The sequence below is a fragment of the Xenopus laevis genome, chromosome 4L (assembly GCF_017654675.1).
Source record: "Xenopus laevis strain J_2021 chromosome 4L, Xenopus_laevis_v10.1, whole genome shotgun sequence".
Lineage (NCBI taxonomy): Eukaryota > Metazoa > Chordata > Amphibia > Anura > Pipidae > Xenopus > Xenopus laevis.
In genome coordinates this window covers 17846132-17861454 of record NC_054377.1, presented here as the reverse complement: position 1 = coordinate 17861454, position 15323 = coordinate 17846132, and the positions used below count along the sequence as shown (strand labels likewise).

The window sequence follows — 15323 nt, the reverse complement described above, 5'->3', positions numbered from 1 at the left end:
CGAACCCTGGATTCGGTGCATCCCTGAAATATATTGTAGATTATATATTATAGTTTTATGGAGATTTCTCACTTGTATAGATCAAAATCTCTAAGCAGTACACTACCAAATTTCCAAAGCACCTCTCCCCAAACTGCATACTTCTGATTTCAAGGCCAAACATTCGGCTAACAATAGGTTTACCCTAGAAAACTACCGATTATTAGAAAGAACAGAAAGAAAGAACAAAAATGGGTAAATAAAAAATGTACTCCAAACTACCAAGTTGCAACTGTTTCCTAAAGTTATAATGTTTTATAGAAATTGGTGAATTTTTTGAAAAATTACCTCAAAGCTTCCACTCTACAGCATCATATCTCTCACACATCATTAGGTATCAATGTAAAACACCCCAAATATGAAAGCCTGGGGTCCACTGAACAGTGATGCCCAATATGTATAGGTTTAGCTAAACAAGTGGTATATAGGGGCCCTAAAATGTAGACACCCCATTTGAGCTAGTTCAACACATTTACATAGATTGGGGGGGGGGGGCAAAGTTAGAAAAACCCAGAGAAAACCATATATTTTCGGAAAGTACACATTCCCCCGAATCCAAATTGGGTATGAATCACTTTTTACTCCAAAGCACCAAGCTGCAAAACTTTCCTAAGTTTGGCAATTTTAGGGACATTTTCAAAAATCACCTCAAAACATCCACCATGCAGCATCGTATGTCCCACATACTACAGAGTATCAAGATAAATCACCCCAAATATGCGAATATGAAAGCCTGGGGTCCTCTAAACAGTTTGATGCCAAATATGTATAGGTGTACCCAAGCACGTGGCATATATGGGCCCCAAAAGGAAGACCACCATATGGTCTGTCATTTCAGGTACTGCAAAATCAACACATTTACATCGTTTTTGGGGGGGGGGGGGGGCAGAGGTAGAAAAAATTAAGTTCACCCCAGAAAACCATATATTTTCGGAAAGTACACATTCCTGCGAATCCAAATTAGGTATGCATGTCTTTGTACTACAAAGTACCAAGCCTTTCCTAAATTTGGTGATAAAAGCAACGGTTTTTACATTTCTGATAATCGCCTAAAAATATTGCAATTGGCTGCATTTATCTCACCCAATTTGTTACATACAATTGTAAAACACCATAAATATTGATGCCATGGGTCTACTTAACAGTTTGATGCCCAATATGCATAGATATACCAAGGCAGCTGCCATGTGCGGACCCGAAATAAAAATAGTGCGTATGAGTTTTCTCCGCGGCTGATTTGCCTTCTGTTAAAATAGACCCTTGACTTCATATTATGTGCCTCAAGACCCTCCTAACAGCAAAGACCCCCCAAAACCATATATTTTTGGAAACTACACATTCTGACAATTCCAACAAAGATAAAGATGTCTTTCTACACCAAACTGCAAAGCTTTTCTAAACGTACAGATTTTTACAACATTTCTGTAAAATCGCCTAAAAATGTTGCAGTTTGCTGCATTATTGCACACAATGTTTTACGTACAAAGAAAAATCACTAAATATGGACGTCGGAGGTCTAATGAATAGTTTGATGCCCGATATGCATAGATTTACCAGAGTATGTGGTGTGTACGGACTCCAATTGAAAAACTTGCATATGAATTTTCACGCTAGCCAACTAAGCTGCAGAGAGCCCCAACTGTGCGTTATGTGCCATAAGACCCCCAAACTGTAAAAAGACCACCAGAAAACCATATATATTTTTGGAAAGCACATATTCTGGCGGATCAAATTAAGTAAAATCTTTCTATACCAAAGCACCAAACAGCAAAATTATACTAAAGATACATAAGGAACAATAATGCAGGGATAAAATTGCAATAAAACCACAAAAATAGCGTAAATCAATGCAATAACAAAATAATTGTTCCGACAGCGTAATTTGTGGCCAAAATCAATTATCCAATGGTCACGCTGCCAAAATAACACGTTTTTAGGCAAAAAAACAAAAGATAAAAGTACAATACGTAAAAAACCAAAACCCCGTTTGTGTATAAATGTTTTTGCAATAATAAAGGTTGTCTGAGTGTGTAAATACATGTAAATAAGTGTGAAAAAGGGACCAACTATGCTAAAATAAATAAAAAAATACCAATCTTTACTAAAATGTGTGTGTAAGTGTATAAATGTACTGTAAGTATGTGTAAGTGCAGGTAAGTGTTTAAAAAAACGTGCACTTCCCGTTTTTAGAGCAGGAGGATCGCTGTTATCGCTGGAGGAGTCCTTGCAGCGTGTCTGCAGAGTTGTTGCGCAGCAGGAAGTGCGTGGGCAGCTCTGCAGGCAGGAAGCAGGTCAGTGTAATAGCAGACGCTCCATGCGATGCGTCTGCTACTTTGAAGTCAGATCTGCGACAATCGAGTTGCAGATCCGACTTGACAGCCCCCCAGTCTCATTGCCTAGGGGGCTGTCCTCTCCCCACCCTCTGCGGAGGCAGCAAAATCCGCCGAAGCAGAGAGAAAGCTCAGCTGCTAAAGAACGTACCATGTACGTTCTCGGCAGCCTGAGCATTTGCCTGCCAGCACGTACGCCGTATGTGCTTGGCAGGCAAAGGGTTGATTTCCCCACATCTTAAATATACATAGAGTGCAAAAGAAGGGGTATTGACAACCCTGAGTACATTAAATAGGTGAATGCAAGTGAGCACTGTAAATGTAATTTATATTATTTACATTGTTCGCTTCTAAGATATTCAATTTAGTTTGCAGCGCTACAACATGCTTAGAATTTTTTTTTAGCTATAACACAAGTTAAAAGCACAGAGGTTTAAGTGAAAGCTAGTAAAAAAAAAAATAGTAGCAATTATCTGGCTTTCACCTCAGAAGACCTGCACTGCAATTTATGTTCAAACTACGTTTATATTATACATAACTACACACAGCTATAATCACAGGATGAAATCATTTTGTCATAACAGTGACAATCCTACAAACAAAACACAGAAGCACGCATATAAACACACTCATACGCAGATTATCTTGGTTTTTTTTCTCCTGGCTCTGTGCATTTTGATTATTTCATGCATTAAAATAAGATCATCTTCTCACCAACGATTTAGTGGCCAGATTTTGCTGGACGGACAATAGCGTGTGTAATGGCTACATGGGAGACTGTTATATTTTCTTGTTGCCCTTAAAGTGGTGGTTCGACTTTAAGTGAACTATTAGATTGGCTAGTTCTAAGCAACTTTTCAACTGGCCTTAGTTGTTTCATGTTTTAATGGTTTTTGAATTATTTCCCTTCTTCATACTCTTTCCAGCTTTCAAGTGCTCTGTAAGGCTACAAATGTATTGTTCTCTTCCTTCTATTCAGGCCCTCTATTTAGCTTCCAGTCTCTTATTCAAATCAACACACGGTTGCTAGGGTAATTTGGACCCTAGCAACCAGATTGCTAAAAATTGCAAACCGGAGAGCTGCTGAATAAAAAGCTAAATTAAAAAAAAAAAAAAATGAAAATCAACTACAAGTTGTCTCAGAATATCACTCTCTACATCTTAATATAAGTTCAATGTAAAGGTGAACAACCCCTTTAAGTTTGCTAAATTATATTTCAAAACATGGACAAAAAAGGTGCAAGTTGATTTGAACAGCCTCTCCTATAGATACCGCATTCTGTATTGGCACAAGTAGGAAATAGCTCATGAATTACTTAAGAAAAAAAAAAAGTAATACTATAAAAACTCAAGATGGGGAAAAAGATTCAAGGTTTAATTATGCTACTTTTTCACTAATCCACACTGTCTATAAATTGCTGCCTAGCACATGACATGAGGTACAGTACCCATTAAAGGAACAGTTCAGTCTAACAAAAACTGGGTAAATAGGCTGTGCAAAATAAAAAAATGTTTCTAATATAGGTAGTCAAAATGTAATGTATAAAGGCTGGAGTGACTGGATGTCTAACATAATAGTCAGAACACTACTTCCTGCTTTTCAGATATCGAACTCTGAGTTAGTCAGTAAATTGCAGGGGGCCACATGGGACATAACTTTTCAGTGAGTTTGCAATTGATCCTTAGCATTCAGCTCAGATTCAAAAGCAACAGATATGACCCATGTGCCAACCCCCCATCAAGTCACTGATTGGTTACTGCCTGGTAACCACTCAGTGGAAACGAAGAGAGCTGCAAAGCAGGAAGTAGTGTTCTGGCTATTATGTTACACATCCAGTCACTCCAGCCTTTATACATTACATTTTTGGCTAACTATATTAGAAACATTTTTTATTTTGCACAGCTTATCTATTTACCCAGTTTCTACCGTTATACTGAGCAATTCCTTTATAGGAAAACGAATGCCTAAAATGATTAAAGATAGCATTGCAGTATTTTGTATATTTAATTTACTGTACAATCTCAGAGGTTCCTTCAGTCAACCACAGCAGGTCCCAGTAGCAGAAAGTGAAGTTCCATCTGTCACAGTAGCCAATAATTCAGGGCTGATAAATTTGATAATGCGCATAATATACTCAGGAAGAAGGATTCGGCCGAATCCTGGATTGAGTGCATCCCAATTACTAACCAATTTGTATTGTAAACTTTCTATTGCATCTACAGGAATTGAGTGTGTGTATATATATATATATATATATATATATATATATATATATATATATATATATATATATATATATATATATATATATATATATATATATATATATATATATATATATATATATATATATATATATATATATATACACACACACAGGATCCCTTTATCAGAAACCGGTTACCCAGAAAGCTCAAACTTAATGCTTATCGTTATATGCTATAACATGCGTATATCAATTATTTGTTGAGCTTCTCCTTTAATGTTTTTTTTTTTTTATGTAATTTTGGATTATGCTAAATAGAAAACAAGTAATTTTTGGACCATAAACCTAAAACCTTTGGAAAAACAGATGGTGTTTTATCCAGTAGAAGGAGAGTTGGCAATATATATATTACAGCATGTTACACAAAATCACAATATTTTCTTTCTAAGCAACTATTTAACCAATATGCTTTTTATACAAGTCATGATGCTAATGAAAATGAGACGTAAACTGCAGGCAACTGTTAAAAGCAAAGCATTGAAAGAAATGAACGGATGCATACTATTGCAAACATGTTACTGTGAAATGTCAGTATTTTTCTCCGTGGTAAGAAGGCATTAGGGGAGTCTCACGGGAACTGGGCAGATGAAGGCAATAGAATAGTCCATCAAATTCCAACAGAAAGAAGGGTCCTTAGGAATAAGGGAAAAAAAGACTGTGAAAAGGGCCCCTCAGCTTTGTTCTGACTTGTATCCTAAAGCCTCCTCAAAGAATACATGGTTTACAGTTACAGTTCCACACTTCCCATGTGAAATTAAGACTTTACTCTGTATGTATTTATACAGTTATGGGATCAGTTATCCGGAAACCTACTATTCAGTAAGCTCAGAATTACGGGATGGCCATCTCCAATAAAATCCATTTTATGCAAATAATCAAGAGTTTGAAAAATAGTTAACTTGGGTTGAAAATCCATCAAGTTCAACCGCTCCAAATGAAAACCCAGCATCCATACACACACCCCTCCCTAATTTCACATAAATTATATATATTATAAAAATGATTTACTTTTTCTCTATATTATTAAAAAACAGTACCTTGTACATGATCCCAACCAAGATATAATACTTATTGGAGGCAAAACCAGCCTATTGGGTTACATGATTTTCTAGTAGACGTAAAGGAGAACTAAACCATAAAAATGAATATGACGAAAAATGCCATATTTTATATACTGAACTTATTGCACCAGCCTAAAGTTTCAACTTGTCAATAGCAGCAATGATCCAGGATTTCAAACTTGTCACAGGGGGTCACCATCTTGGAAAGTATCCGACACTCACATGCTCAGTGGGCTTTGAGCAGCTGTTGAGAAGCTAAGCTTAGGGTTTGTTGCAAAGTATCTAGCAGAAAATGAGGTTTGTCTGTAATATAAGCTGATGCTACAGGGCTAATTATTAAATTCTGATGCTAATTACACTGGTTTCTGTGCTGCCAATTAATTACTAATCAGCCTTATATTGTGACATTTCTATTCTATGTGTTCTGTATATTGTGAGTGGGTCCCTAAGCTCAGTAAGTGACAGCAGCACAGAGCATGTGCAGTGAATCAGCAGAAAAGAAGATGGGGAGCTACTGGGGCATCTTTGGAGACACAGATCTTTACTGCTAAAGGGCTGTGGTTGCCTTGGGCTGGTACCGAAGCCCAACACTTAGGGCAGATTTATCAAGGGTCAAATTTCAAAGTGTAAAATACTCCGAAATTCAACCAGCGAATTAAAATACTTTGAATATTGAAGTCGAAGTATTTTTCACCGAATTTGGCCATTGAACGATCAAAGTAAAATCGTTCGATCGTATGATTAAATTGCTTGGATTGAACGTTTCGAACGATTTCATCGATCAATCAAAGGATTTTCCTTTGACCTCTAAAGACTTAGAAAAATGTTGTAGAAGGTCCCCATAGGCTAACATAGCACTTCGGCAGGTTTAAATTGGCGAACTATTGAAGTCAAACTTTTTTTTTAAAGAGAAAGTATTTCGATTATCGAATGGTCGGATATTCGAACGATTTGTACTTTGAATCGAAGTCGGAGTAAATTCGAATTCGTAGTATCCTACTCGATGGTCGAAGTATCCAAAAAATTACTTCAAATTTCGAAATTTTTTTACTTCGAAAATTCCCTCGAATTCACTTCGACCCTTGATAAATCTGCCCCATAATGTGCAACATTTCTAGCTACTTCTTTAGCTAAGCTTTAGTTCTCCTTTAAGCTATTGGTTAATATTAAGACACAAGTTATTTATAGCAACAACCAGACATCGCTGCTGTTATTTGAAGCGATAAAAATCTTCAGTCAAGCAAATATTCAGAAGAACAGTGGCAAGCAAGTGATAGAAAAAGTAGGCAGAGGAAAGATTGCATTATGGCAATAGAGTAGCAGCCACAAGGTTAGACTAACACGGATTCCATTGAAAGTAAAACTGCTCATTTCTGACAAATCCGGTGCACAAAACAAAATTTCAAGGGGTTGTTCACCTTTGAGTTAACTTTTAGTATGTTGTAGAGAATGATATGCGGAGACAATTTGCAATCGTTTTTCAGTTAATATTTATGGTTTAGGAGTTTTCACTTTTTATACAGCAGCTCTCCAGCAATTTGGTAGCTAGGGTTCAATTTACCCTAGCAACTATTCATAGATTTGAATAAGACTGGAATATGTATAGGAGAGGGGCTGAATAAAAAAAAAGAGTAACAATAATAAATGCTCCGTAAAGCTACAAATTTTGATTTTTAGATGGGGTCAGTGACCCATTTGAAAGCTGAAAAAAAGAGTCACAAGGCAAATAAACTTTAAGAAATAATGAAGATTAGCCGTTCTATTACATTCTAAAGGTTATAGCAAACCACCCCTTTAAGTGACTCCATCCAAGTATTGTTTAACAGAAGGAACTAGGTTACTGTATATTAAAATTAAGATATATGCTTACCTGCTAAAATAATTTTTTAAAAAATTAAGAAAATAAAACTATAAGATTTTTCAACTCCTGGCCCATTACAGGGTGTCCTGCCTACATCAGGTTGTTTTGAATTTGTCTCTGAAATTCGCTTCAACGGCCAATTTTATGCCTAGAAGAAAAACAAAAATGAAAATATGAATTGTGTGTGTGGTGAGCATATACTGTAGCAATAAAATCATGTACTTATACTTTACCTATTGGCAAAAAAAAAAAAAGACAAAAACAAACTAAAGAAATAAAGTAAATACATTTTCTTAAGGAGAAGAAAGGGGTTTAAAGAAAGTTAAATAGATGATAATAGTGTGCTAAAGAGTTCTGTGATTTCTCCTTTGAATGGCTGCCCCCATGGCTACACAGCTGCATTTTTATATACGGCATGGGAACTTTTATCCAGAATGCTTGGCACCTGGGGTTTTCCGGATAACGGATCTTTCTGTAATATGGATCTTCATACTTTAAGGCTAATAGAAAATCATGTAAACATTAAATAAACCCAAGAAGCTTCCAATAAGGATTAATTATATCTTAGTTGGGATCAAGTACAAGCTACTGTTTTATTATTACAGAGAAAAAAATAATTTTTTAAAATTTTGGATTATTTGGAGTCCATGGCGTCTCTTTCCATAATTTGAATCTTTCTGGATAACGGGTTTCCAGATAACAGATCCCACACCTGTACTACTATATAAGTGTTTTATCAGTGCAGGGCAACTGTATTTTATATTTGAATAACTTCTGTGTTACTGTTCCTTTAAAACATCTTTCAATATGAGAATGGTTTGGGGCCTTACCAAAACACACGAGCCTCTCTGTACAAGAAAATATTTTATACATAGCCCTCAGTACGATATTAATTAGACTAGGTTTTAAGGGCAATGGTACTTCTGGCTCTGTAGCATTAGAAGCCATCTTATTATACATCAATTAGGGCAGGCAATCCTGCTCATGCAAGATATCAATTATTACCTTACAAATAGGGTGGTTTAATGGATTATTAAAAATCATAAAGCTTGACAGCTACACAGTTAAAGTGCAACTACCAAAGTGGAAAGAAAGCATCAATACATTGCTTGTTAACATGGCTGTAAAGGGTCAGACTTTTATTAAACGTGGGCATAGGTACAATTAAAGTGCTGGTCTCGCAAGGGAAGAAAGACAAAAGAGACGCACAGTTGATGCTCTTATCCACTTCTAGTGTTTAGAAATATCCAAGATATTAATGGCCCCTAATAATTCTTTTACAAATGTCTTTCCACAGGTTGTGATATAGAATGCTTAGTGTTTTACAAAAATAATTTCCAAAACAAACAACTAGCACATGTGTTTGTATGGCACAGCACTGCAAGCTTCTTACTCGTGATGAATTCAGTCAATTAGAGTAGCTGCTAAAAGAAATTAGGTTGAGGAACTCACACTTCATAAATAAATAATACATAGACATATATTATATGCAGAATCAGCACACTCTGTTAGTAGTGAAAATGTGATTGTTTAATCCACAAAAAAAGAAGCATTTTATCCGACATTTCGGTCCAAGTCCCACATGGGGCCCTTTTTCTTGAAAAAGGTTGCATTGTGGGACTGATACGTCGGATAAAATGCTTATTTTTGTGAAATAAACAATCACATTATCACTACAGAGTGGGCCGATCCTGCTTTTACACACACACACACATATACACACACGTATATCCCGAAAGCTCCGAATTACGGAATGGCAGGCCCTCCATAGACTCCATTTTATCCAAATAATCCAAATTTTTAAAAATGATTTCCTTTTTCTCTGTAATAAGACAGTAGCTTGTACTTGATCACAACTAAGATATAATTAATCCTTATTGGAAGCAAAACCAGCCTATTGGGTTTATTTAATGTTTAAATTAATTTCTAGTAGACTTAAGGCACGAAGACCCAATTTACGGAAAGATCAGTTATCCGGAAAACCCCAGGTCCCGGGCATTCTGGATAACAGGTCTCATATCTGTGTGTGTATATGTGTATATATCCATTATCCCGAAAGCACAGAATTACAGGATGGTTATCTCCCATATACTCAATTTTATCAAAATAACTACAAGTTTTAAAAATGATTTTTTTTTCTCTGTAATAAACACACACAGGCGGTTTTAAAGAAGAGATATCCCAGGTTTTTGTTATTTCTTGCACCAAACAGCATTTCAAACAGGTTTTTTATTTTCTTAACCAAAGAGATGCCAGATTCAAGGTAATTGGGCGACACATGCTAAATGAGTATGACAAGGAGGCTGAAGAAGTTAAGTCAACCAAAAATCAGAAAATGCCGTTAAACTACCGCGATAACCACATGGCTAATGATATAGCTAAACTAATTCTACACTATAAGAATTGGTCAACAACCAGAAAATGAGGAAAGGGATATCATTTTTAGAAAGTGATACATCGCTTCCACCCACGCACATCTGCTTTTTCAAACAAGCGCATCAATTGTTGCACTAAACACTACAAAAACTGTATTACAGACATTAAAGGGCTAAAGGGGCCTAACCTGTTTCAATAAGCTACAGATGTAAACCTAGGATGTACTACTTCAGGCCATTTATGCCCTACATATTGCAGCTTGCTAGGTAATGGATACCTGAGCTAATATTTTGGCTTTAGCAGTAGACAGACAATTGCACAGCCTTCGTATTAAACACTTTTCCCTAAGGCTCAAGGCACAGGGATGTATCACGAGGTTTAGCTGCTAGAGATACATCTCAGACCAGCAAAGGATCCTGTTATTGACACATACATTTGAGCATTTGGGGGTCAATGGTGACCAGTGGTTTCCATTAAATCCTTGGCATGATTCAAGCACTCCTCCACTGGATAAAAAATTCTAGTGCAAAATATGTACAAAGTACCATGAGTCTAAACATGGATATATATATATATATATATATATATATATATATATATATATATATATATATATATATATATATATATATATATATATATATATATATATATATATATATATATATATATATATATATATATATATATATATATATATATGGTTGATAAAAGCTGCTGACTCAGAAGCACCTTATTGGCCCATGTATGGGGCCTTCTGAAGGGCCTGTCCAACCGACCTCTGGCAGGTTTCAAAATCCTACTACATTGAATTGCTGAGCTTAAAGGGGTTGTTCACCTTCCAGCACTTTTTTTTTTTAGTTCAGTTAGTTTCATATAGTTTACCAGAAATAAAGCCCATTTCCAATTAGCTCCTATTTTCTATGTGTGACGGTTTTACTAATATTGAAGTGTAAATCTAGATTTTTCAGCTTCTAAAGCTGCTCTGGGATGGGCGGTGGGTCACCAACTCTCTAAACCAGGGGTGCCAAAATGGTACATTGGGATCTACCAGTAGACCTTTAGCTGGTGATCAGTAAATCTTAAGACTGTCAAAAAACAGCTTGTCTAACTCAACCTCCTGTTTCATGCTTTTCATTCTTATATTTATTATGTTACGGTTACATAAATAGTTTATTAAATATAGCAATATACATATAATAAATAAATATTTGAGTAATATTTACAATGAAACAGAATGCTAACAATACTTATATGGATTGTAGATCATAATGGGATATCACTCCTGCTCTAAACTGTTCTAAATTGATACATTTAGTTGAGTTTCATCAAAGGCAGCTGTTGGAATTGATAAAATAGTTGCTAATACTCCAAAAAATGTATCAACTAAATGTTGCAAGATTGTAACAGTGCAGAATCTGCACCTGAACTACTGAGCTGCCAGACTGAAATGCCAGAAACAGGAGCATTTAACTTTAAACTTAGATTTAAAAAAACTGTAAAAAATGAAAAGCAACTGAACAAAGTCTATTTCTGGAGAACAATCTGAAAACAACTCAACGGAAAATGTGTTTGGAAGGTGAATAACCCCCTTAAGAGCAGTTGGGCTTACCAGATGTATGCCAGGAGATCTTCATGGTCTCCCCAGAAAAATAGTACTCAGAGCAGAAATAAAGGACCAGGGAATACTCATAATATGCAACTTGTTACGAATTGAAAGCAGTCCCATTTTTAGCTTCACTTTACTAATTGCATGTCAGCTTCAGGTTAAAGTTCATTCTTTGTCACTTTAATCATCCATCGGTTGTCATGTCATTAACTTTGGCAGTTGTTGGCTGCTCTGATTTTGCAAAGAGTTTGCTGAAGCACACAGTCCTATCTACTTTTAAAAAACAATTTCAGGGTAGAGATAAGGAGGCATTTATTTATTTTTCGTTGATGGTTCCATACCAGTGGCTCTGTCACAGGTTCCTGTAGAAATTCTACCTCTGTATAAATAAGCATCAAGTCACAGGTAGCCACCTGAATGATTTATTTACACCACTGAATTCTGGGGGAAGATAAAAAAAGGGGGGGGGGGGTGGGGAGTTTTAAAATATTTAAGAACAATAAGGGCTAGTCCACACGGGGAGATAGCGACGCGTTTGCGGTCGCGGCGACAAAGCGCCGCGACAGTCGCCGCGACCAGCGCAGGCGACAATTTTGTATGGGCGCCTATGTAAAAACGCCTGTGCTAACCACACGAGGCGATGCGCTTTTCAACAGTCGCCTGAAAAAGCCTGGCGAGGCATTTTCAGGCGACTGTTGAAAAGCGCATCGCCTCGTGTGGTTAGCACAGGCGTTTTTACATAGGCGCCCATACAAAACTGTCGCCTGCGCCGGTCGCGGCGACCGCAAACGCGTCGCTATCTCCCCGTGTGGACTAGCCCTAAAAAGGGCGCAGTTCAGCACTAATACATGATATTTAAAGGAGAAGGAATATGATATTTAAAGGAGAAGGAATAGCATTTACAAATGGGGTGCCAAAAGTTAGGCACACCCAAGTGACTATTTTTACTTACCTGACACCCCAGGCCTGTTCTCCGATCAACAGTAAACTGCATCAGCCCAGGGTCCTCCAGATCTTCTTCCTGCTGCATCGTTTTTTAAATTTCCTGGGCCAGACACATGTGCAGTAGAGCGAAATAGTCGGCATTTCTGTTAAAGTCCGGCTTTCCACTCTACTGCGAGAAGATCCGAAGAAGCAAGAAGAGGATCTCTCCATGGTGGTCGCTAGAAGAACCCCAGGCCAGTATGGTTTTCTGCCGATAGGAGCGCCGTCCCGGGGTGTCCGTTAAGTAAAAGTAAATCATGCACAAACGATTCATTTTCCCCAGCCTCTGCAAATCTTCATATAGTAGAAAATCAGAAGTGTGTGTCTACTATATGCGGATTACTGAAACCAAGGTTTGCAGCAAGGTTTCCAGATTGCACACCACCCGAATACACGCACAGGTTATGCAATGCCACTGATTGAAGATTATCTCCAAATCTTCAGCTGGGTGTTTGGAAAAGAGGTCGGCACCTCCACATAGATGCAAGAAAATTACCAAACACACGATGGCAAGTGTAGCGGGTCGAACCCCTGCGTGTTTAATTCACGTCAATGATGTAATGTTTCTGGGCGGACCCCTTCATCAGACATTGTGACTGACCAAGGGGTCCGTGTGTTAGGTAGTTTTCTTGCATCTGGGTAAGTAAAAATAGTCACTTTGGGGGTGCCTAACTTTTGGCACCCCATTTCTAAAATTCTATTCCTTCTCCTTTAAATACCATGTATTAGTGCTAAGCTGCTTTCTTGTACTTCAGAATAACCAGTTTTATTTTTCTTACATATTTTATTTCGGCACCAGCAACTGTAAAATGCAATTCCTTCTCCTTTAAAGTGGGGAAAATGGGAAGCGATTGCATTTCTTTGCATCCCTAGCTCCTACGGTGGCTTAAGAGTACACAAGCTGTAGGTCTGTGTCTCTATATCCTTATAAACGGTGAGTTCTGATGTCATTTTTGTCACATGACTCACTGAAATTTGTGTATTATAATAAATAAAGTACCCCCAGTTGTAAAATATGAGGATATTAGAAGTTATCTCGGAGTTCCATGACCTGTATGGTCATGAAACTCCTTCGGTAACTTATAATATCCTTATATTTTACAAGAGGGGGTACTTTATTTATTATAATACACAAATTTCAGTGGGTATTCAGTGTGTGTGTGTGTGTGTATATATATATATATATATATATATATATATATATATATATTTTTTTTTTTATTTTTTATGATACTACTTGTATTCACAGCACTGTATATGAAGTTATAACATTAAATACATGGTACAATAACAAATACAAAAATTACATTGCAACATTAAGTGCTTAGCGCTGAGAAACAAGAGCAAGGAGGTCTCTGGCCAACAGAGCTGACGATCTAGGAATAGATCCAGCGGTTGGTACAAAACTTGACCTTTGAACTTTTTTTTTCCTACACTACAGACTCAAATGGGGCCCTTAGATGTTGAGGGGCCAAGAAAACAAAGCCCTATCAGTCTACTCCAAGAAGCGGCCTTGTTTACAGCCCCCTGGCCCAGCGAGTTAGTGGTATAACCCAGTAAGTGTCTGTATGAAAGCGAAACAGAAGCCAGCACTTTATCCCAGCGGACACACATAACGAAAGGCCGGTATATTTACCTTACACAAACACTCTCCACTCCCCCTTCATACACTGCACTACTACCGAATGGAGTCCTGCGCCCCCTCAAAGGACAAGTTACCCGGAAGCCGAATATCCCACCAAAGAAGGCCCCACTTCCGTAAACCAGGCTGGGCTCAAAACTAACGCGTATAAAAAATCAAAAATAAATACCTGAAGTGACCAACAACCTTATTCAAGCAGGCGGGAAAATTGCTCAGCACTATAAGCGAGTTTTCAAGATGGTGGACATATCAACTCTTCAACCCCTCCCCTCCTCCATCAAGGGAAGCGCATAACCCCTGGATCGGGATATCCCGCCCCCACACTTGTCAAAGCCGGCACATGACTGCGCCACACAGTTGTCACTCATGCGCCCGACGTCATCACCGCGGCGCCAAACTTTGCAGCGGATTGGGCCCTGCTACTGTCAGTCACCAAAGCTGACTGCGTTGCGTCGCAGGGAGGCGATTGGTTTGCCGACTGCGAAGTCAAACTTGAACTCTACCAATGAGCCTCGCTAAGGCTCTACAGCCTCCCAGGCCATAGCAACAATAATACGTCAACGAAAATGGCAGGAGTGTGACCCAATCAGAAGACAACTAGAGAGGCGAAAGCTGTTGATAAGTAGGCGGGTTGCATGATGTTTCAGTGATGGGGGATGGAAATTAATTGGCACCCGCTGTTGTATTAGTCACTTTGCCTGAGGCGCTTCTCGTTACATAGATTTATTAGGAATATTTGTGTTTAAACAAGACCAGTGCTGAGCTGTAGCGCTATGTGTGATGAACACTAGGTGGCGTATATATAGAAAGTGTCCTTGACTCGAACATTCGAGGGGAATTAGCTCAAATGGTAGAGCGCTCGCTTAGCATGCGAGAGGTAGCGGGATCGATGCCCGCATTCTCCAATTATGTTTTTCATTACATGTTAGGAGATGCTAGGAAAAAAACTATTGTTTTCTTTTTACAATATATGTCTATCAACCAGCGGCCAGGAAAAAATATCTGTCAAATTCACTACGTTGTGTCAAAGTTAATTTCCAATCAGCTTGTAACTATAGGTCTAGTAACCCATAGCAACCATCAATCAGTTGTTTGCGTTTACACTGGTGAGCTATAAATACATACCTTCTGGTTGGTTACAATAGGGTTCAGGA

General features: G+C 37.8%; 1 protein-coding gene and 1 non-coding gene across 9 annotated transcripts in view; one reads left to right on the top strand and one right to left on the bottom strand.

The window, feature by feature from the left end:
• The window catches only part of ppp6r3.L (protein phosphatase 6 regulatory subunit 3 L homeolog), a 52467-nt gene extending 37970 nt beyond the window's left edge, over positions 1-14497 (bottom strand). For 3 of the 8 annotated variants that reach the window (XM_018256622.2, XM_018256626.2, XM_018256628.2), the window contains exons 1-3: positions 14339-14497; positions 7568-7706; positions 5139-5268 (exon numbers count right to left, since the gene is read on the bottom strand). In XM_018256622.2, coding sequence (XP_018112111.1) covers positions 5139-5150 — 12 coding nt within the window. In that variant the 5' untranslated portion in view covers positions 5151-5268; positions 7568-7706; positions 14339-14497. 8 annotated transcript variants of the gene reach the window in all.
• A 504-nt stretch (positions 14498-15001) lies between these two features.
• On the top strand, positions 15002-15074 carry trnaa-agc. Its single transcript has one exon. It is a non-coding gene; the product is annotated as a tRNA-Ala (tRNA).
• Positions 15075-15323: the final 249 nt, after the last annotated feature.